The sequence below is a fragment of the Geotrypetes seraphini genome, chromosome 8 (assembly GCF_902459505.1).
Source record: "Geotrypetes seraphini chromosome 8, aGeoSer1.1, whole genome shotgun sequence".
Lineage (NCBI taxonomy): Eukaryota > Metazoa > Chordata > Amphibia > Gymnophiona > Dermophiidae > Geotrypetes > Geotrypetes seraphini.
In genome coordinates this window covers 96,845,525-96,869,772 of record NC_047091.1, presented here as the reverse complement: position 1 = coordinate 96,869,772, position 24,248 = coordinate 96,845,525, and the positions used below count along the sequence as shown (strand labels likewise).

At 43.4% G+C, this 24,248-nt stretch overlaps 1 protein-coding gene across 3 annotated transcripts in view; it reads left to right on the top strand.

Annotated features, from left to right (window-relative positions):
- CPAMD8 (C3 and PZP like alpha-2-macroglobulin domain containing 8) overlaps nt 1–23,611 on the top strand; it is a 216,235-nt gene extending 192,624 nt beyond the window's left edge. For 2 of the 3 annotated variants that reach the window (XM_033955244.1, XM_033955242.1), the window contains exons 37-43: nt 9,337–9,411; nt 12,005–12,110; nt 12,200–12,310; nt 13,852–14,064; nt 14,241–14,312; nt 21,129–21,306; nt 22,149–23,611. In XM_033955244.1, the coding sequence (XP_033811135.1) occupies nt 9,337–9,411; nt 12,005–12,110; nt 12,200–12,310; nt 13,852–14,064; nt 14,241–14,312; nt 21,129–21,306; nt 22,149 (756 nt within the window). In that variant the 3' untranslated portion in view covers nt 22,150–23,611. The remainder of the gene's footprint in view (nt 1–9,336; nt 9,412–12,004; nt 12,111–12,199; nt 12,311–13,851; nt 14,065–14,240; nt 14,313–21,128; nt 21,307–22,148) is intronic. The other variant, XM_033955245.1, reaches the window with a different exon arrangement.
- Nucleotides 23,612–24,248: the final 637 nt, after the last annotated feature.

The following is a 24,248-nucleotide window of genomic DNA, read 5'->3' as shown; positions in this document are numbered from 1 at the left end:
AGGACGACCTAGGGCATTCCACCTTTCATCCAAATTTTCTTAATGAAAGTCATTTTAGAGGTAACTTTTTTAAGCATTTTATCTGTTCAAAGCATGCTTATACACAATTTTGCAAGTACTTGCACTAACAAGATGGCCTATACCTAAAGTTTATGAGCACTATGCTTAGGGGCTTAGTTTGGGTGGAAAGGGGGTGGAGTTGCTGTGCACGTGTGGGTTTTATAAAATATAAGGGTAGACTTAGATGGCAATTTTTAGCAGTCTCTTATAAGTGAAAGCCATGTAGACACCTATATTTAGCCTAGGTTGCCTTTACAACATGTACCGTTTATACTCGAATATAAACCGATCTGAATATGAACTGAGGTGACCCTTTTCCCTCAAAAAAGGAGGAAAAAAGGTTGACTTGAATATAAACTGAGTTTAGAAACTTGGGTGATCCTGGTGAGCCAGTCTGCAAAGACCAGACATCCTTGCCATAAGTCTTAGCACAATTTTTTTTAACATTAAATATTTTTATTAGTGCAAAACCACTGAGGAAGGGGATTTTGATCTCCAAAAGTTAGTAAAAAATGTATTAAAATTAATCCAATAAAAAGGTTATCTTATTTCCATTTACCAGTATAAATGTTTATCAATACAGCTACAATACTACTTTATGTTTTATTAATATTTGATATACCTATTAAGCATATTACAGATCTAAGCGTTTACAATAAATGCCTTTTGTAAGCTCTGGTTTCTGCTTTCCTCATCTTCTCTTCACTACCAATTCCATCCAACATCTGCCCTCTTTCTCTGTTCCTTCCATTTTTCTGTCTCCCTTCCCAATACTCTGATATCTCTCCCTTCTCTTTTCCTTCCTTTCTTTCTTCCCATCCCAACTCACCCCATGGTCTGGAATTTGCTTCCCTTCCCCATGCCCTGGGATCTCTCTCCTTTCTTCTTCACTCATGTCCATCTCTCCCTCTCACTCCATGATCTGGCATCTCCTTTCCGTCCCTCCCTCCCTTCCTGATGGTTTGGCATCTCAGTCTCCTTCCCTTCCCTCCCCCATGCCCTGGCATATCTTCTTTCCCCTCCATAGCCTAGCATCTCCTTCCCTTCCTTCCTTTCCCTCCATCCTTTCTTTCCCCATGGTCTGGCATCTCTCTTGTCTCCTCTCCTTTCCCTAGTCTTCTCTCTCCCTCCCCCTCTCTCTCTCCCCAATCAGGTGCAGCATTTCTCTCCCTCTTCCCCTCTCTCTCTTTGTCACCCTCCAGTCTGCAGCCTAACCATCATAATTCGCTGCTCTTGTCACATTGGGCCTTCCTCTCTGCCGGGTCCTATCTACTTCCTGTTTCCGCAAAGGCAGGACCTGGCAGAGAGGAAGGCCCGACACCAAGAGTGGTGAATTGGGAACACTGCTACTGTCCGGAATAGGTTCTTGATGCCGGCACCAGTCGTCGGAGCACTCGAGATGACCCCCCCCCCCCCCCGCGGTACGCCACTGGGGAGGATGGTCACTATCCTGCCTTTGGGGAGGGGAGGGGCACCACTATCCACAATACATGCTCCACCCTCTGAGTTACTGACCTTCAAATATCTGTTGGTGCTGCTGAAGATTTGTTGACCTCCATGCACCCCCCAGAGCCGCTGATCCGCTGTATGTTATACCAGGCAGAGCCTTGAGCATCTACGCATGCTCAAAGCCTGCCAGCTCCTGTCCCCTCCGAGATTCTCAGAGAAGGTGGGAGCCAGCAGGCCTAAGGAGCCTAGTCCCTGATTGGTCCAGATGCCTGGGGGGGGTGATGGCCCACTAGACCACCAGGCTTGTGGGGGGGAAGGAAGCTTAATGTTAGGGGCTTTTTTTTTAATTTATTGGTGCAGCTCTTGTGTGTGTGCTGTGCACACACAGCAGTTGCACCCATTAAAAAAAAGCCTGGGACAGGAAAGAGTAAGTAGGCCTCCTGCCAATCTTCCAAATGGGGTAAGGTGGTCATCGGCAGGGGGGCGGCAGTGATGGGGGCACCAGAGCACCAGGCTTTTCTTTGGGCTACATTTATGAGGAATTGGAGCTGGTGACGGGTCTGAGAGCTGCTTTATTTTCCTTTCGGTGCCTGAGCCAATCAGCATTAAGGCACTGACAAGAAACTAAGGCTATAACAGCTCAGACCCTGCCAGTAAATATTGGCCCCGATTCCTTGTTAATGGAGGGGGCACTCCTTTTTGAAAATCACCCAGAGAGAGGTCATTTTAATATTAATGACTTCGTTATACTACAGTTTTAATATTAATGACCTCATTGTACTACATTTGCATAGTAAAATCGGAGGCTGCTAGAAAGCATGGAAAGGACCACGATGAATTGTTTTAACAATTGGGTGGTAAAATACATGCATTTAACGATGGTTTAGTGCCATCATTAAATGCACAGTGACTTTAGAGAATCTGGCTCATAGTGTTGAATTTGCCCTCTGAAGAGGATGAAAGTGAACCATGCGCAATTCAGTGTGCACTGTGGATCCTTTTGGCACCATACCCATGCCTACAGTCCTGATGGCTCAAGAGGAAAAGATTAAATACAACACCCTTTTACTAAATACCACACTCCACGGAAAAGAGGACAAGGTGGAATGTCAAAACCTCTTGTCAGTGCGAAGGCTTCAAAAACATCTTAGCCAAACCAATGTAAAGGAAAAAGCCTCAGAAGGGCCTAAGGCTACTGGACCTATTCCAGTTGGTCCAGGTGCCTCAGGCCCCACCTGTGGGTGGGGTTTGAGCCGCTTGGGCCAATCAGGCCCTAAGGCCAGCCATTCAAAGGATGGCTGGCATGCCGGACGGACAGGCTTGCCACCCGTCCGTCCAGCCAACGATTTTAAGGTACGGGAGGAATTTAGGGTGGGAGGATTGAGAGGTCAGCATGGGGGGCGATTGTGGGAGGAGGGAGCGTCGAGGGCAGGAGGGCCTGGGATCCCTCCTGCCCGTATTTTAGTGGGGGTGGGGGGTAGGGGGTTCACCTGGGCAGGAGGGGTTGGGCTCCCTATTGCCCGATCTTGTGAGGGGGGGTCGCATGGCCGGAAGGCTTGGGCTCCCTCCTGGCCCCATCGTAATCAGCAGACAGAGGGAAGGGGGGTTCAGGATCGCCGGGGCCAGAGAGCTTGGGCTCCTTCTTGCCCCGGTCGTAGTCGGGGGTTCACAGTGTCACCGGGGCAAAAGGACTTGGGGTTCCCTCTTGCCCCGATCGTAGTCGGGGGTTCGCAGTGTCGCCGGGCAGGAGGGCTTGGGCTCTCTCCTGCCCGGATTGTTGTAGGGGGTTGGATTCTGTAACCGGTGTTATTTTGACAGACACCGGTTACAGAATCCAGCTTTTAGGCGAAGGACTGGCTCCTCCTTCGCTTAAAAGACCTTGTTTTGGGCGTTTGGGACTGAGGCTTTTTTTAGGTTGATGATATGGTGTAAGTGTAGACGTAGTGATGGTATGAGCGTTTAAACAGCTGAACGTAGAGGCAATTATTAAACCTTTTGGACTTTTTTTTTTTATAATGGACATTTTCCCTGCTTCTACTTTCAACGTTTAAGGCCTTAGGCCAAAAGGGGACTTAGACTTTTTTTTAAATTATGCCCCTCCAGGTGTTCAATCCCCCAAAAAGGAGGGGCTAGCCCATTCAGAGTCGGTACATTTTTTTCTGACTCCAATTCCAGTATAATTTCTTCAGACTCCGATTTTCACTCCACAGCCCTGTAAAAAATCATCAGTTGTAGCAAAGAACAGTTACATTAGAAGTCGGTTGTGAAACAGGATGACAGCCAGCAGGAGTTTGCAGTAAAGATCTGCGAAGGTTTAAAAAAAAAAAAAAAAGGCATGCTATGAGGCTAATTGTACAATAGAGCATCTGTGTGAGAAATTCAAAGGTACATTATTTCTACTAGCAAATAGGTACCTGTGTAGCTTTCAATTAGGTGTGTGCCCTGGGTAGGCCCTAGATTGGGGCCTACATCCCTTCAATGCTTGGGTAAATTTGGGGATAGGGATTATGGATGTGGGGGAAATGAGACTGCTGGGTGAGGGATAATTGGAAGTAAAGTTGGGAGACTATAAGAAGCAAGGCCTCATGCCCAGGTTTACGGTTAGATATAAGAGTTTTTTAGCCTTAAAAACGTGTGGATTGCTTTCCCTTTTGAAGTCTGTGTACATTATAAAATGTGATGTTATATGTTCATTGTTTGGTTGTTCTAATGAAATAGGCTTGTGCAATGACCCCTGATAGTACCCAAATTTACAGCTGCTTTGAAGAAGGTGTATATCTCTGTGTTGTGTCTACCTGTTTATTTTATAAAATGTGTGTGTAGATCCATCTAATCTAAATCTCTGGGAACACCAGTATGCAGATTGGACTGTCTTACAGTTCCCCTGTTTTATCGTATGTCTGTACACTTTAAATGCAGAAAAAGCATTAAAAATTTTCTTACTCTTTTCATTGTATTAATAACTGTAAATAACAAATGGCGAGTATAAACAGAACCCTGTTCTATCTTAACTATCCCCATCCACCCCTCCCCCCCAAAAAAATTTCTACTTTATTTTTATTGGTTTTTCTCTTTTTTGGCATACAAATAGCCTCAGTAAACATTATTACAAACTTTTTCACAGGTTTACCTATTGCAAGTCAAACGTTTTCAGGTTTTCCACAAAGTATTGGATCTAGTAACAACTAAGGACAGGCAAACTTTATAAAATTATCCTTTTAATTTGTACAAATGATCTCTGTCCATCAAGTACAGAAGTCCTAAACAGTCTGAATATCCAAATGTTGTGTTTTTTGTGTGTTTTTTCTAGCTCAATTTCCCCCTCTTGGAAAGTTCATGCATTATAAAATGGGCATTGCAGGTTGTTGTTTTTTTTAACTTTGTTTCTTAACTTGTTAAGCCTAACCCTAACCCTTGGGTATGAAAGCAGCTCTAGAAGTGGCACAGATATGGCTTAATTAAGTCTGTAACTATTCACGGCCCCTTACTGTGCATACAAAAATCTTTATAATGACATGGGAGTGCTGACAAGGTCAGAAGGTCACTGCATGCCTGTACATATCAGTCAGTTTCAGCTAAGCGAAGCAGAGCTTTTCACGGAGGCGCCAGCTGTGTAAGGCACCTTATACAAATGATGTCTGTAGCCATCAACCGCTGAGTATTTAATAGACAAATATCTTATTTCAGGCTTCTGTAATTATAAGAGACAAATGAAAGTAGACTTTTCAATACTGTCAGTGTGTTTTAATATATATTTGCATATTAACACCAGGAACAAGACTAAAGTTTTTTTTTTCCTAGCTCTGTGTACATGTAGATATGTGTAGTCCTGTTTGCCCCAAACAAAAGTGTAAATTATTCATGAAATGTAAATCCTTTCTTTCCCACATCTTTAAAACTATACTAACATTATACTGTTGAATTAGCTGCTGGTTTTTGGTTTTTTTTTTTGAGGGGGGGGGGGGGAGAAGGGATTGACTGCATGTTTTACAAAAAATTGTGTTACTTCTTGCAAAAAGTTTTGGCATTTGAAATTCTTTGCTGCGGTCTTCACTTAGAAAGATATGGAGGAGATACTGGTGCCAGAAATGGTTTCCAATGCTAATGGGTCAGAGAAACTGAAACAAATCTTTGTAATATAATGGGGCAACTTGACAAATTACCTAGACCAGATGGTATATATCCCAGAGTACTGATAGAATTGAAAAATGAGCTTGCAGAGCTATTTTTAGTAATTTGTCATTTATCTTTGAAATCCGGTGTGGTACTGGAAGACTGTATTATATATGGAAAAGGGAAATATAGATATGGTGGTTGTTTGTGAGACTTGGATTATGTCCATGTGTTAATAACCTATGTATGTTTATTTTCTAATCTGCCTAGGGATAGGCAGGATTTAAATTTGTAAATAAATGCCAGTTTTTAAAAAGGGATCCAGAAGGTGATCTGGGAAACTATAGATTGGTGAGTCTAATGTTGAAGCCAGGAAACATGGTAGAATCTATTATAAAAAAACAAAATTACCGAACATATACATAAGTGTGGACTAATGAGATGAAGCCAACATGGATTTAGTCAAGAGAAATCGTGCCTTACCAATCTACTACATTTCTTTGATGGGGTGAATAAACATGTGGATAAAGGCAAGCTGGTTGAAATTTTGTATCTGGATTTTCAAAATGCATTTGACAAAGTACCTCATGAAAAATTTTTGAGAAAATTAGAACATCATGGGATAGGAGGTAATAGAATGTTAGGAATTATTGGGAAAGGAATGGAAAACAAAGATGAGAATGTTATAATGCCTTTGTATTGCTCCATGGTGTGGTGTCAATTTGAATGCTGTATGCAATTCTGGTCACTGCATTTCAAAAAAAGATATAGCGGAATTTAGAAAAGGTACAGAGAAGGGCAACAAAAATGATAAGAGATGGGAAGACTTCTCTTTGAGGAAAGGTTGAAGCGACTAGGGCTCTTCAGCCTGGAGAAGAGACAACTCAAAGGAGATAGAATAGAGGTCTATAAAATACTGAGTGGTTCCAAATAAACTAGGACTAGGGGGAATGCCCTCCCATTAGATCTTCGATTAGAGAACTCTCTTGAAAAATTTAAAGCCAAATTTAAAACTTTTCTCTTTAAAGACGCCTTTACTCTCTAGTACCCGCTTCCGCTTCTCAAACCTTTAACTCTTGTGAAGCCTTGAAACACCAAACGCTTCTTTTGAAGCGATCCCCATCCTAATGTCTTACCACTCCCCATTTACCTTCCTTTTTGACTAATTGTACTTTGATGTATTTTTAAAGAAACCTTTCCCTCCCCAACTTCCCTTTTGTTCCATGTACGTCAATGTGAATCCGTCTGGTATTTTTAATATTTGATAAAATATTGCTTCTATTTACCTATTTTAATTGTTTTCTTCAATCTTTTTATATTGTACACCATTTAGACACTTGTTTTGATAGACGGTATATCAAAAATAAAGAAACTTGAATGAAGCTACTAAGTAGTAGATTTAAAACAAACCAGAGAAAATCAGGGGGGGGGGGGTTATAGCTTCAATTGGTCCTTTAAGTTGTGGTCAGGAGCAAGGCCTGATGGAATAATGCTGCTAGCAAAGTGGGAGTCAGCAATCTTTGGTACTCAGATACCACTTCTTGATAACTTTTCCCCCTTAATCTGCCTTCATTTTTTCTGATGCTATATATTCCTCTTCACATCTCCCCCCCCCCAAAAAAAAATTGCTGAGTGCTATTTCTTGCTTTTTTTCTGCATTTATATATTGCACAGTTCAGAGTATGACTTTTTTGAAACTTTGCCACCAAATAGTTGATCTGCGAGAAATGCCCATTATAGAGAGTGGATTATGCAAATGTTTTCCCAGTGTCACATACAGTATCAACAAGAGAGGTCAAGCGTTGAAGCATTCACAGTGATTTGTGATCTTTTCCTCCTTTCTTCTCCCATTTCTCTACCTTAGATGTTTGTGCCTGTTGTAAAAACCTGGTGAAAGAATATATGCCGCTCTCTGTTTTTGATGCATCTCGATGGAAGTGTTTTTTCAAATGTGTTCTATCATTTATGGGAGCAAGGAGTAATTTTATAATTTTAAATAGAAGTGTACACTGTCACGACTCTCCTGTTGGATCCTCCAGACAGTCACGGTACTCCTGTTGGATCCTCCAGACAAATGGGATTCAACCCTTCTAATCCACCTAGGTCCAAGGCTTCTTAGCTCACAACAACAGCCAGATGCATAAGGCCCACCCATAGGAGGGGCCTTATGTGTCTGGGTCAATCAGAGCCTTAGGTTCCTCCCCAGATGCATCCGGGGAGAGGCCTGAGGCTCTGATTGGCCCAGGTTGTTTAAGGCCTCTCTTATGGGTGGGGCCTTATGCGTCTGGGCCAATCAGAGCCCCGTTGTATCTGAGGAGGGGCCTAAGACTCTGAGGGGCCTTATGCGTCTGGACCAATCAGTCTTAGGCCCCTCATCGGATGCAACAGGGCTCTGATTGGCTCAGATGCATAGGGCCCCACCCATAGGAGGGGCCTTAACCTGGTCCAATCAGAGCCTCAGGCCCCTCTCCGGTGCTGCAGCAGAGGAGAGAGGGCATCTCTTATGCCAAACTTGAATTGGGGATTTTTTTTCAACACACCAGAGATGTGTTTTTCACAGTGCTGTCATTGTACCGGCACTCCCAGACCAGGCGCTGATTTTTGTCATCAAAAGCCAACGCCACTCTTAGAGAATGACTCTGCTATGTTTAAGAATCCACCGGAGTACTCGTTTGAATACGGAATAACCCATTTGCATGGCAGTGTTGGAGACTGCTAGAAAGCTCGCCAAAGACCGCCATAAGCCGTTTTGATAATCCACCGCTAAAATGCATGCAACCTAAACCATCGGAAACCAGTTTAGTGACCGTATTAAATGCCGGTTTTATTTTTGAGAATCTGGGCCTGAATGATTTAAAAGGTATCGGGGGGCTTGGGGGAGTGGAGTTGAGACTCCTGATCGCCTGGGGGAAAGGGAGGGAAAGATACCTGGAGTCTTCAACTGACAAGGCTTGGGGATCTTCACCAGCCACATTACAACTGTGCGGCTGCTGGGTGAGCCTGAGTTCAAAATGGGTCATGCTTAAAGTGTAGCACAAGCCAATGTACAGTTATACAGCAGTCATGGTTAGAGTGTGGTCAGAGCATGGGCAAAATTGTGGTTTACACATAGTTTATACCTGACAATTGATCCACACCCTCCATCTGGGTGTGATTTCTGCATATTTGCATCCCAAGGATCACCGGCTGCAAATACAAATCCTTTTTGGACAGATCTTTCATGTTTCAAGCAAGCAAACAGCAGTCCTGGCTGGGTAATTATATCAATGGAGCCAGGCTGATCTAAGGCGCCTTTCGGAGAGTAATTAAAACCGTACTGTTTGACAGATTCATCTCCTAAACAGAAGCCACACTAAATTTATAAATGTATATTTTCCTTCTGTCTATTTCTTGTGTAATATGTTGTGCCCTCACTTTTTGCATTCTGTAATTCGCTGACTGTCCAGCTTTTTACCTTGGGTTGCATACTTGAGATTCATATTCCCTTATGTCTATTTCTTATGTAATATGCTGTACCCTTACTTTTTGCATTCTGTAATTCGCTGATTGTCCAGCCCGCTTCGATGTGAACCGCCTAGAAGTCATCTGACTATGGCAGAATAGAAGAATAAAGTTATTATTATTATTAAAATAAGACATCCTCTCCAAAAGTAAAGTTAGGAGCCCTCAAAATCAGCCTTAAAAATGTACAATAAACATATCTGCTTCTTTTAGCTACTGATAAACAAGCAGATTGGACTGAAAAGGTATGAAGTGGATGGAAGAAAAGTGCTTTTCTACTTTGATGAGGTAATTTATCTGAATTCCATGGCTTTGTGGAGCTCTGTATAGCGTTGTGTCTTAGCTATCTATTCTGGAAAAAACATGTCTGAGGAAGTTACATGTCTCTGACAAGGGAAGTGGAGATGTGCAGCCACATATCAGCTGCGCAGATGCTGTGAAAAGATTGCCATGTGTGCATAAGAGAATAGAATAGTTTATTTGTAGATCAGGGCTTAAAGCTCTCATATCTTACCTTTTAAGAGTAACACAGCAAACCAGGAAGAGTGGTGAGTGAGCTGTAGTTCAGGCCCTGCTCCTTTCTGTGGGTTCTTAATTTGGTGTCACAATGTCAGTGGTGTCTCAGTGATGTCACAATCCAGCAATCTTGGAGAAGTCTTGGTTATCTTAGCACTTTTCAAATAACACTCCAGGTTGCAATAGTAATCCAAATGCAATATTTATTTATTTTTAAAATGTATATACTGTCTACAACTAGGCGGTTTATAGAGTACGAACATAAAAACTTAGGAATAATCCCTTCCTTCAAAGATCTTGCACTGTAGCCCCCTTGTTTTATAAGAGGGCATAAGTGCAAATTAAGAGCTCAGTGGTATTTGACAAAGTGTATGCGCAGCTGCCTTAGCAGCTAAATGCAGGGGGAGGGAGGGGAGACATACAGGGGGGAGGAGCCTGGGCGGGTCTAACATTGCCAGGTTATTCAACAGAATTTAACTGGCCAGAAATGGCTCCTGGCTGGTTAAATCACCTGTTTGGGATTAAGTGATCATTTTCAGCAGCGCTTAACCGCTTGGTGCCATTAAAAATAGCCCGTTCGTGCTGAACTCATAATCGGCTATTTTGGGGGTATTCCAGGAGCAGTCAGCACTTGACCAATTAAGTGTCATTATTTCCAACTTAACCGGCCAAGAACTGACTTTTATGCCTTCTCTCTATGCAGCAACCCATGACAGGCTAAGTGCTGAATACATGTTAGCCAGCTCTGCGAACCCGGTAATCCAATGCTGATACCTGGACATGGCCCAGCATTTAATTTTCAAGTTTAGCACCGGCAACCGGCAGCTAAATACCGGGCCTTATGCGCGTAACTTTCAAAATATTGTAAGTTACCCGCTGAAGTACCACATTTAGGGATACCCTCTTAGGCCTGCCTTAGACCCAGTGTAAGTGGCCGTGGCTAAATGTAGGCATGTAGATAGATGCCACTTATACTAGTATTCTATACTGGAAAGTGCACACGTATGTTCCATTATATGAGAGATCTTCAAAAAGTTTCCGCACTTTTTTTTTTTTTTTTTCTTTAAACGCTATTTATTAAATGTCTCAACCCAGGAATCTTGGGGGACTGCCTCATTTAATCCGGGGAGCAGTGTTGCGGGAATGCTATGCTCGTGTTCTGTATAGAGGGTACTTCACCCAGGTTCAGTTTCATAAATTGGAGCCATTGACTCGCCTTTGTGTCTCAAATGTGGTAGAGCCCCGAATACCTTTTTGCATGCCCTATGGGAGTGCTGGTGCCTTTCTTCCCCGGATGCCTGGGCTTTCTGTGCTCAGGGGCTCCTCGGACTCTCGTGCACCACGGAGGCAAGGTCACAACCCACTCCCTTCTTGGGGGAGGGGGGATTGGAGGGGATTTCTGGGATTCATGGGGCTAGCGGGTGGATATAAACAACACATGACTTTGTTCTGTCATGCCTTGTTCTAGCAGATTTCCCGCCTATTTTTGGTGTCTTTTGTGTTTTGCTGTTTTATTATGGTTCCACCTTATTTCAGTCAATAAAAGTTGTTTACAATCTATTAAATGTCTCAAAAGCAAATTACATCACCACCTGCAAGGTGAGCTGGCTTGCCTGACTGACTAGTCACATGACATTCTACGACACGCCCTCTTACCACTTCTCCTGCCCCAACCGTTTCCCTTGAAAATATGAACGTGCGGATTCTTTTTGAAGAACCCTCGTAGAATAGGAGCATTTAATTAAAAAAAAATTTTAAACCCCAGGAAGCACTCCACAAAAATTGTACGAACACTCAATCAAACACGGAGGAAAAAGTCACAATACTACTGCACTAAGTGGTAGAAAAAACCCTTAGACACCCCACACTGTGTCCATAAGCAGTGTAATAGCTAAATGGACCTGGTTACTGGGTTGAACTTAATCATAGGTCGTAAAACCCACCACACTATCACCCCCCCCCCCTCTTTTTACAGAACTGTGTGAGAGGTTTTAGCGCTGGCCGGCACAGAATTCCTATAAGTGTTGGAGCAGCGCAGAGCATTCAGCTCGCTGGCTGGTACTAAAAGCCTCTTGCGTGGTTTTGTAAAAGTGGGGTATATAAACTAAATCATTCACTAGTGGTGCACTGCCTGCTTAGTTTTGATGCCTAAATTTGGCTCCTTAGATGGGCACCTGAAACAGTGGAAGATAAAATGGACTCACCCGGTCTCAGGAGGGGGTGTTAGACTTAAAGCCTGATATCCCTGCTGAGAGCCCATGTCTGTAACTACTAGGCTGTAACTACTAGGTTAGCTTTGTTTCCTGTTTTTTAATCCATGTCTAGAACAGCATCTGTTTCAACCCATTTGGTGTCATCCATTCAGATTTCGAGTCAGTGCGTGACCTGTGTGACATTCCAAGCCTTTAGGGAGTACATTGTGGGGAAAACCGCAGCACTGCCGATCAAAGTATATGACTACTATGAACCAGGTATGGTGGTGCCTCTCCAGACATTATTAACCGCTGTGGAAAACTTTTCATTTCCAGCTGTCATTGACTATTTTCTTGAATTGATGTAGCCTTCGAAGCGACTCGGTTTTACAACGTAAGTGACAGCAGTCCACTGGCTAGAGAACTCTGTGATGGAACAACCTGCAACCAAGTGGAAAGTCCTGCCGGTCAGTGGACTGGTAAGTGTGCGAATAATAGAAATATGACGGATGTATTTCTACGTAGTTTTATTTCATTAGTTAGTTTTTTATCCCGTCCTCCCAGAATAGGGTTACCAGACGTCTGGATTTACCTGGATGGCTTTTCAAAACCCAGCACTTTGTCTGGGTTTTGAAAAGCTTCCACTTTAGGACCATGTACGGAGGGCATCTGTACATACGCGAATGCTCTCCAAACGCAGTCCCAAGAATGAGAGCAGGTTGAGGGGGGCAAGGCTGGGGTGTGACTTGGGCGTAACAGGGCAGGACTGGGTGGAATTGGGTGGGCCTTGGGGGTGGCTATGGCTCTGGATTTTACAGGAGTAAAATCTGGTAACCCTGAAGAGCCCAGAATGGGTTACAAATTTGACATAAACAGCGAGATATAAACAGGTTCTCCTAGCATGACAATGAGGCAATAGGTGTAGAAGTTCTGTCTATCTAGCTGAAGTTTTTTGTCTGTCCAGTTGGTATCTCAAAATCTTTGGTAGGTAGGTTAGCAATCACAGCATTGTAATTGTTGGTGCCTTGCGGTTACATCAGGACTGTGCAGTCAGAAATTTGGAAGTCCCATAAGAATGTTTGGAGCCCTCAGCTATCTTTCTTTTTTTTCTGGGGGTTCAGGATCAGTTGCCTGCTACTCTGCAGAAGATGGGCTGGATTCCTGGATCAAGCTTTCTGCTAGTTAAACTTGTTGAGGTTGGGGGATGCCACAAGAGTGACACCTAATGGCTGGGCTGGACTCGAGAAAGAGCCAAAGTTCATTGCTCCTCCACTGAGAGCTGTAGCTGTGATACCAGGGATGAGACAAGACAAAATAGAGAGGGGGGGGGAGATCCAAATCAATGTTTGCTGCACTGTAGCCCAGTAAAAGTTGGTTCTGATTGAGATAGAAGCCGAAAAGGTCCAGTAGGACATTGCAGAGCGAAAACAAATCACATTCTTATGTAGGATTACATCCTGTTTTCAGGATTAGCCAGAGGATTGATATAAAACTGTTTCTCAAGTCGGTGTTGGAGTACCCCCTTGCCAGTTAGGTTTTCAGGATATCCACAATGAATATGCATAAACTTGCTTTGCATACACTGCCTCGATTTATAGCAATTTTTTTTCATGCATATTCATTGTGGATGTCGTGAAAACCTGCCTGGCAAGCATAAAATCTGTTTTATTCCTTGGGATCTTGACAGGTACCTGTGACCTGGGTTGGCCACAGTTTGAAAAGGGATGCTGTGCTTGATGGAACTTTGGTCTGTCCCATATGGCAGTTCTTAATATGGGGGCCCCTTTTATATATAGCCACAGTAGCGATTTTCCTGCAGAAAGTGCACTGAAGCCCATAGGAACTGAATGGGCTTCAGTGCATTTGCTGCGGGAGAATCTCTACCGTAGCTTTGTAAAAGGGCCCCATAGTGAGACATCTTAAAAAAAAAAAAAAAAAAAAAGCCAATTAAAAATTAGCACATTGTGGGTATGTTTCAAGTTATGAAGCTGGTTTGTTCATGTGTGTGTCATATCTTTAGGTTTTCTTTACAATGGACCACACAACAATGTCTTTGGCTTTCTGGAGGAGAAACACTTTGAACGGTGCATGTGTTACCGGGACTGTGGCTACGATGGGGAACCAGTGTGTGGTTCCGATGGAAACCTGTATCAAAATCAGTGCCAAATGGAGGTAGCTGCTTGCAGGAACAACACCAGGATTGAGCAGCTTCCCATGTCTCAGTGTCCTGCCAGTAAGTTCTGCATTTCCCCTACTGCTTTAACACAGATGAATGCACCATTTCAGAAAGTCATTCTCCAAAGTACTATAGGGTGTCTTCATTTTTTTTTTTTCCAAATAGGTCAGGTTCATACATTAATAGCAAACAATAAAAGTTAGTCTGTTGCATTTATGGAATCTCTTCCCCAGGTGGGCATCTACCTGAAGAAAAAGAAAACCCATTTCACATCAATGACCAACCAACTGTTCATCAGGAAAAAAACAGGTACTGAGAATTAACAGCAGAAGCAAAGGCAGCAGAAATATAATTTCTTTCTGTTTTTTTAAATCTATGTTTAAAGTTTTATGAATTAAGTATTTCTCTCTTACCCATTCCTATATATTTTTACATCAATATTTTGCATTCTTTCTTACTTAGAACTGAAATTATTTTTCTTCTTACATGGTGACCAAAATAGGTTGCTGCTCAGTTTTGGCTGAAGTTGAAATCAAAACTGTCAGCTAGAGACTGGTCTGGCCTGTCCAGCCTGCATGGAGCAAGCCACTGCTTCTCTCCTCCCCCCCCCCCCCCCCACTGCCTCCCCCAACATCCCCCACACACACACACACTCCCATAGGGTTACCAGATTTTTGCCCAGAAAAACCCGGACATATGGCCCCACCCCATTCTGTCTGTAGCCCTACCTCTATAAAGCTTCATCTTTGTTTTCTGACCTCCAGGCCGCGTTTGACATCATCCACAGAAGCTCTCCAGACACGGCTGGGAGGTTAGGGCTTTCCAAAACCTGGACAAACTACCAGGTTTTGGAAAGGCAATCCGGGCACCCAGACAGTTCTCTAAAAAGAGGTCATGTGTGGGTTTTCCTGAACGTCTGGTAACCCTATATTCCCACCTGTCATGCACATAACTGTCTCCCTGCCTGCCCCAGTCTCCCTGCCTTGCCCTGCCCTAGTCTCAAGATAGCTGCTATGAGCTCCAGTGGCAGTCTCACAAGACTGCCCCTAGAGATCACAGCAGCCATTACAGTAGCAAAGAGGACATGGGCAGGAGCGATTGAGCATTGTTGTGGCCTGAATACCCACTAGACCACCAGGGGATAGATGATAGGCCTAGGGGAGACCTATTTTCTGCATGGGAAAAGAGGGGGCTCATTCTGTGCATGAGTGGGGGATGGGGAGGAGAGCTAGGGGCACCAATATAAAATTTCAGTTCTAGCCAAAAATGAAACAAAGCTGAACATGAATCAGTGCTGAAGCTGAAAATGAAATTGTCAGCCTCTCTCTGTTACCTTATGTCTTTGCTTAGCCACAGCTGTTACCATAGAGCACAGTTGTCAAACTCAAGGCCCGCTAGCCAAATCCGGCCTGCCTGGTCGTTTTATGCTGCCTGCGGTCCGATACCCCCAATTTTACCTTGTGGCCAGCTCCCTCCTCCTCACAGCCATAATGTGCACGGAGTCGCGTGTAGCGGCTCCTTGCGTATCCCACACCTCATCCAGAAGCATTTCCTCTGACGTTCCGACATCAGAGTGAAGGCTTCCAGTTCAGGTACAGAATGCACAAGGAGCCGTTGCATGTGGCTCCGAGCACACTATGGCTGTGAGGAGGAGGGAGCCAGCCACAGGGTAACACTAGGGGCATCGGACTGCGGGCCGCATAAAGCGGCCAGGTTGGAGCCAGCCAGAAGGTTAGACACCCGCCGGGCGGAGGCACAGCATGGAGGGAGGGAGACAAAGGTAGGGGGAATGATTTTATTTTCAAGTTAATGTTTGAATTGTGTCAATTTTGAGCGTTTTAATCTGATGTTTATCTTTTTCACTGCTCAGGAAGAAATACATTTGCTTCTTTTTCTCTGAGAGTTGTACTGCATGCAGAATCTTGAATCTTAGGGTGTTTTGTTTTGTTTTTTTAAATATATTAGTACTTTTAGTTTTTGGTCCTGTATTTGCTTAGGGGTTATCTGTGTTCTGGTAGGAATGAATGTTGAGAAGCATACAGTCTGTTTTGTGTAGTTTAATTTTGTGGTTAACCATTACCATTATGTAAGAACATAAGCATTGCCTCTGCTGGGTCAGACCCGAGGTCCATCACGCCCAGCAGTCCGCTCACGCGGCGGCCCAACTGGTCCAGGACCTGCATAGTACTCTTCTATCTATACCCTTCTATCCCCTTTTCTAGTAGGAAAATGTCCAATCCTTTCTTAAACCCCAATACCGTACTCTGCCCTATTACATCCTCTGGAAGCGCATTCCAGGTGTCTACCACACGTTGAGTAAAGAAGAACTTCCTAGCATTTGTTTTGAATCTGTCCCCTTTCAACTTCTCTGAATGCCCTCTTGTTCTTTTATTTTTCGAACGTTTGAAGAATCTGTCCCTCTCTACTCTCTCTATGCCCTTCAAGATCTTGTAAGTCTCTATCATATCCCCTCTAAGTCTCCTCTTCTCCAGGGAAAAGAGTCCCAGTTTCTCCAATCTTTCAGTGTATGAAAGATTTTCCATCCCTTTTATCACATGTGTCGCCCTCTTCTGAACCCTCTCTAGTAACGCCATGTCTTTCTTAAGGTACGGCGACCAATATTGGACGCAGTACTCCAGATGCGGGCGCACCATCGCCCGATACAACGGCAGAATAACTTCTTTCGTTCTGGTAGTAATACCCTTCTTGATTATACCTAGCATTCTATTCGCTCTCTTAGCGGCCGCTGCGCACTGTGCCGTTGGCTTCATTGTCATGTCTACCATTACCCCCAAGTCCCTTTCTTGGGTACTCTCTTTCACTAACATCCCTCCCATCGTATAGTTGTACCTCGGATTTCTAGTTCCCACATGTAATACTTTACATTTCTCAACATTGAACTTCATCTGCCATCTCGTCGCCCATTCTCCTAGTTTGTTCAAATCTCTTTGCAATTCTTCGCAGTCCTCTTTAGTCCGAGCTCGACTAAATAGTTTGGTGTCGTCTGCAAATTTTATTATCTCACACTTCGTCCCTGATTCTAGATCATTTATGAATATATTAAATAGCAGCGGCCCGAGCACCGAGCCCTGCGGGACCCCACTCGTTACCCTCCTCCAGTCCGAGTAGTGGCCCTTCACTCCTACCCTCTGTGTCCTACCCGCCAACCAATTTCTGATCCATCTATGTACGTCTCCTTCCACCCCATGGTTCTTCAGTTTCCGGAGTAGGCGTTCATGGGGCACCTTGTCAAAGGCTTTTTGGAAATCTAGATATATGATGTCTATGGGGTCTCCTTTGTCCATCCGTTTGTTAATTCCTTCGAAGAAGTGCAATAAGTTCGTTAGGCACGATCTCCCCTTGCAGAAACCATGTTGGCTGGTTATCAGAAGTTCGTTTCTTTCAAAATGTTCATCGATGTTTTCTTTTATCAGTGCTTCCGCCATTTTCCCCGGAACAGAGGTCAGACTCACCGGTCTGTAGTTTCCCAGGTCTCCTCTTGATCCCTTTTTAAAGATAGGTGTAACGTTGGCTATCTTCCACTCCTCCGGGATCACGCCCATTTTCAGGGATAGATTGTAAATTTGCTGCAGTAGTTCCACTATTTCCTCCTTTAGTTCCTTCAGAACCCTTGGATGGATTCCATCCGGACCCAGGGATTTGTCAGTTTTTAATTTTTCAATCTGCCTGCGTACATCTTCAAGGCTCACTTCCATGGATGTTAATTTTTCTGCTTGATCTCCATTGAAGAATTGATCGGGTTCCGGTATGTTGGATGTGTCTTCATTTGTAAATACGGACGAAAAAAACACGTTAAGTCTTTCTGCTACTTCTTTCTCCTCCTTCACCACACCCTTCCTGTCTCCGTCGTCCAGCGGTCCCACCTCCTCCCTAGCCGGCTGCTTCCCTTTAACATAATCTAAAGAACGGTTTGAAATTCCGTGCTTCCCTGGCTAGCCTCTCTTCATACTCTCTTTTGGCTTTTCGAACCACACGGTGACATTCCTTTTGATACTTCATGTGCTCTTTCCAGTTCTCCTCAGTTTTGTCCTTTTTCCATTTCTTGAATGCATTTTTCTTATTTCCTATCGCTTCCTTCACTGTTTTAGTTATCCACGCCGGGTCTTTTGTTCGACTCTTTTTGCACCCCTTTCTGAATCTGGGGATATACAGATTTTGCGCCTCGCTCACCATGTCCCTGAAAAAAGACCAGGCATTTTCTACCGTTTTCCAGTTCCTGGAAGTGTTCCTAAGTTTCTTCCTTACCATTTCCCTCATTGCTTCGTAGTTTCCTTTTCTGAAGTTAAAGGTTGTCGCTATGGTTCTCTTTCCTTTCGGTATTCCAACCTCAACCTTGAACTTGATCATATTGTGATCGCTGTTTCCCAACGGTCCCACTACTTCTACTTCCTTTGCAGGTCCTCTTAACCCATTTAGGATTAAATCCAGAGTGGCATTTCCTCTCGTAGGTTCTCTAACAAGCTGCTCCATGAAGCAATCTTGTGTAGCCTCCAGAAATTCTGTCTCCCTAGCGCATCTTGAGCTTCCAAGACTCCAGTCTATCCCGGGGTAGTTGAAGTCTCCCGTAATAACCGTGTTACTGCTTTTACATTCTCGCTTCATCTCGGCTTCCATTTCTTCATCTATATCTCCAGTTTGCCCGGGTGGACGATAATATAGGCCCAGCTTTATTTCAGGCCCTTTCCTTCCCGGTATTTTAACCCATAGCGATTCCAGCTTATTGGTCGTCTCTGCTGTGTCCATTCTTGTCGATTGTATGCTTTCTTTTATGTATAGGGCTATTCCACCACCCTTCTGGCCTGATCTGTCCCTGCGATAGAGCTTGTACCCCGGCAGTGCTGTATCCCATTTGTTTTCTTCATTCCACCATGTTTCAGCGACTCCAATGATGTCTATGTCCTCTGCATTGGCCATGACTTCTAATTCCCCCATTTTATTTCATAGGCTCCTTGCATTAGTATATACGCAATTTAGATCCTGGTATTTCTTTATCTTCATTTCCTTTCCTTGTGCTTCGGTCCTTTGTTTCTTTTCTTTTGTTACAATCTTCCTAACCTCCTCTTCTGGGTTAGTTGACTCCTGTAATTTGTCCCTTGTTTCTTCCCAGTCTTTTTTCCCCTCAGTATCTTCATGGGATAATTTCTTCCGAATCATCGACACTTGGTCAACTGTCGGCTTTCCCCTTCTTCTTAGTTTAAAGTCTGTGTTAATAAGATTATATTGTGTGTGTATATATATGAAAAATGAATGGAAAAAATGGTGTTATAATTAGTACTATTATGGGTCGGGGTCTGGGGTGGAGATTGGGTGAGGTCTGGCCCGCGACTTAGCCTGTGTTTTGGATTTCAGCCCCTTAATATGATTTGAGTTTGACACCCCTGCCATAGAGACTTAGATTAAACTTGTTTATTCACCAACTAGTAACTGCAACTATCCTCGCTTCCTCTCCTGGACTGAGCATACAGCTCTATAACATGTGTAGACATGTGGGGAAGGGGATATCCTACCCCTTCCCCACATGGAGTATCAGTTAAAGCCCCAAGAGGGGCCCCCAAGTCCCAAGAGGGGTGGGGTCAGCAGGGCAGAATAACCTGAGTTCCATCTTCACAGAGGGCACCAGTGCATCTCCTCCTCTCTGCTTTCCCACCTGTTTACCTCTTTAAATGTTTGCCAGCGCAAACAGCATCTTCCAGTTGCTGCTTGTGTTGGCCTCTGCTCCCTTCTGACATCACTTCCTGGTCACGGGGCCAGGACTTAATGTCAGAAGGAAGCCGAGGCCAGCACAAGCAACAACTGGAAGATGCTGCTCGCATCAGCGAACATGTCAAGAGGTACGCAGAGGTGGGGCGCACAGTGTGATGATGCTGGGCACCAACCTCTCTCACTATACTACTGTGTGGGGGTAACCTGAACAGAATGATTTCAACCCTGAACACCTTGCTGGGCAGACTGGATTTTATCCGCCATCATTTTCCATGCTACTAAGAATAAAGGGTCCAATATTCAGCTGGCAGTGATCAGCCACCAGCATTATACCTGGAAATTCAATGCCAGACCATGTCTGCACTCTAGTGTTGAATTTCCAGGGGTATGGATCTAGCGATATTAATTGCTTAACCGGTTATGAAGAACCGCATAAAGATGGGGATAGCCGGTTTTGGCTTGGGCGCTAACTAGGCATTTTCAGCGCTACTCTTTTGTTAAGTGCCGCTGAAAATGCCCAGTTTGCCCCAGACATATGATTTAAACGCCTAGCAGTTTAAATCATTTTGGATATCGAGCCCAAAATTGCTTTGATCTAAAATAATGGATGTTCCAAATCTCATTGCCACTGAGGTGATTAAAGGGGAAATACAATTAAAATACATTTCCCATGGGTGTGACCCTCAGTACATTTATTCACCATTTTCAGAGCATAGTCTAGCTTTATTTCAGCTCAAAAGAGTTTATTCTTACTAGCAACAGTCAGATTCAGGGTGGGATATGGGACATGACTGTAAACTTTTTTTTTTTTTTTTAACATTAATTTCCTGTGTGAAAAGAGACACCAGAACCAGACAAGATCCAGTACTGAGCAGCAGAAAGTGGCTTAAAAATAGGGAATCATTGGTTTATAAAATATATGCATCATTTTACTTAACAATAGTTAATTAACATTGACCACTGGGTGTCTTTTGAATTCTGTGGAGACATCATTCTAGGAGGGAGAGAATTAGCTTTCTTGGTTACAGCATTGAGTTGTGAGATACAGGCTCAAATTCACTTGATTTCCACTTAGCTCATACATTATCATTGGTAGCTGAAGATGAGATGCATTAAGATGACCCTAAATCACTTTATCTCACTAAACCTTTGTTTTTTTAGCTCTTTATGGTGGTGAAGGAAGAGAGAAAAAGGCTCCTCAGTCATCCCAGATCTTTAGTCTTCACACTTCCATGCAACTTAAGTGGCTGTAATGTATTTACTCGGTCATCCTTCCCAATGGCTGTCTATTTCTGAACCATTGCAGGGGCTGTTAGGATTTGCTATATACACTGACATTTTGAATTGTCAGAATTTTGGAGGGAAAAGAGCTACATGGATTTCTTCATTCTGTTTTGCAGAAGTAGTAGTTCCGGTCACTCATTCAGAGATTTCTTATTACTTGTACGAGTATGAGCCAGATTCATATGCCTCGGAAGCAGAAGATAGCTTTGAGGTTGTGGAAGAGCTGACGACAGCCATCAGCGTGTCCCAAGAAGAGGGAAGGCAGCAGGAAGCCATTAAGACAGCAGAATGGTAAAATATGATGATATGGATGAGCCTTGATTCAGAACAGTATCTATGCAATGATTTAGTGCATGCTAAAATGGGGAGTAAAAGCAAAATGAAACAGGACCAAGGCTTTCCTATTCACACTCTTAATCCCACCATCCCACACCTGAAATCTACCTGACATGCTGCATTATTTTACATTTCACCATTACTTTGGAATGCTCTCCCAGTCTCCTTATGTAAGGAAGTACAGTATCCATGAAAAAAATTAAAATTTTGTTAAAAACATCTCTCTTTCATACTGCTTTTGGGAGTTCTCTGGGCTCCTCAATTTCTCAGGAACTGTGAGTCTTTTATTATAATTTTTTTTTTTAATTAAATGTGATTGTATCCTTCTGTTGAATGATAACTGTCCTATTTTAAATGGTGGTCCTTTTCTGAACTCTCCTTTTTTAATTTTTTTATGTACACTGCTTTGGCCTGCTTGTCAGTAAAGGCGGTATATAAAGTTTAAATAAACATTAATGGTCAGGTTTAGTGAGCACTACATGGAAAAAATGCTAAAGCACTTCTGACTCTTGGCTTGCTTTGCAGTAACAAGCTGCCCAGTGTCTTTGCCTTGTCTTCCCTGAGTGCCCCTTTTACCAACTGATTCTTTTTCTGGTTTCTTGCTCTCGTACCTAAAAAAGAAAATGATGTGTGTTCATGGGTAATATAGGCCTTCCAAGATTTCTTGCTAGGCTCTCATTCTAACACATGACTTCTGTTTTCCATATCTGGGATGGGGAATGAAGAGTAGAAGGGCTGCAGGTATTTGATATGAAATGAACAGGTACTTTACACATTGTTGTTTGCAATTTTTGCAGAAGGAATGGAGGAACACTTTGCATCAGTGAGAGGAGAAAGAAGAGACAAAGCAACTGGAAAACAGTCATTTTAAGCTATTCAGTAATGGCATCAAGATGTGTGATGGCGTACTTTCTAAGGATGCTGCTGTTACTGGTATACTCTACAATATTCGCTCATTCTGCATCAGGACTTGCTAGTTCTCTTCAGCCTGATCTCATAATCCTATTCACAGTCTCCCTCACAACTGCTTGAATGGGGAATGTCTGAGGGAGGTTCTCATTCTGTGAAATTAAATGCAGTTTATTTAAACAGTTATAACACCCTGGAGAAATATATTTTTCCTAGTGTCAGATGTTTCTACGAAAACCTTCTATACGGAGATGAAGGATGGGAATCTGCACAGCTGGTTGATGAAGCTTTTGGCATGAAACACGGCAAGTGGATCCTCCTCTGGCGATCACATGACCCTTATAGCTACTGCTCATTCATGATAATATCCAGGAATAGTGCTAGGCTTGTCTCAACAGTAATCTAGGTGTTCATTTAGAGCACTCCTTAGCCACAGTAACAGACACAGTTCTGAGAGAGGAAGAAACATAGTGTAAGGGAATGATGGTTATTTTTAGGCCAGTAGCTTTCATCGTTTCTGTTGGGCTTCTAGTTTAACGGGGTTTGGTCCCTAATGAGCTTTCAGTCTTATCTATGAGGAGAAAAGGGCTTTTCTCCTATTTATAACTCCAGAATCCCCCTCCCCCTATCATTGCCAATCATCCTTTGCCATAGGTCCCGGACATTTTCTAGAACCCTACACTGTTTGTGTTCTAAGCCTGGGCTGTAGGTGTTGACTTGTGAGTGCTGGGGGCTGCCTTGAAAACTAACAATTCATTACAGCCCCACTTTGCAGTCCAGCTGCTGTGTCTACAGAATTAGATATGGGGTATAGAGGCCAGTGAACAAGGTGATAGCATTTGATTGGGCTGTTTAGAGAGGGAACATCCCTTCATCTGGTCAGTGCAAACCAGGTGAGCCATATCTAGAATTTATTTCTGTGGTCAGCCACTAGCTTGTTCTGCACTGACCTGAGAAAGAGTAATAACTCTTAAAAATCTGATCGCAGATGTATTCTGTTCAACAGAAAAACATCACTTACAGCTTTTTTTAACCTTTATTTCTGTTTCATTTATATGAAAATTCAGCAATTCTTCTTTCCATGGACATCAACAGACATAAACTGACTTGTGTACCCACAGCCCAAACAAGGTCACCAGCTCGCACCTTTACCAGGCATATTGCTCAAGGATAGAATGCTCACTTCAGAATTTTCCCATTTAGTCTACTATGAAATATTTGAGACTTTAGCGAGGCTGTGATTTATCTCCAGTAAAGCAGCAGGGATTGAAAGTCTCTCCACAGGAGGGCAGCAGATGTGCCATTGAAGCTTGGGGTCATTCAGCCATCTAATGACGAAGAACAGCTGCCCTCTTTTTTTTTTTTTTTTTGTGGTTCCCTTTAGAGAGTGAATTTCTGTTGTCTTACTTCTGAAAGATGTAGTAGTCATATTGGCACCAGCTGCTGAAAAGTGATGGTAGCATTTCTACCTCATGGCCATTTTAACCTATGGAATAGCATCTGTTTTCTAGGATGGTTACAGATGAGCCTCGTCAACAGGAAAAGTGCTTGGCATATGGGCACTGCTTCCTAATCTGGCTTAAATCTGTGAACTCCTTCCCATAATGTGACCATTAGAGAGCCCCCCCCCCCTTCATCTAATAGATAAGACCTGATTTAGTAAACTTGAAAAGAAGCATTAGGGAATTCAGTTTTTAATGGAGGAGAGGGAAGCGCATTGGTTATGCTAGGTCCCGAGTACTGATGCATGACAGAAGGGCTGCTAATATGGGATAACCACACCCTTAGGACATTATGAGTCAGCTGGGCCCCACAATCGTACATCAGATGTGGCAGCCGAAGTATGATTGTTATCTCTCGGGTCTCCTTAATAGCAAGGCAGTGGGCCAAAGAATGTAAATGCTATGGGAGATCACGGTGCCAGATACAGTCAACGCTTCCTTTCTGATTTCATTTCCATTAATTTGCTGGAACTCCAGAAAAGCAAA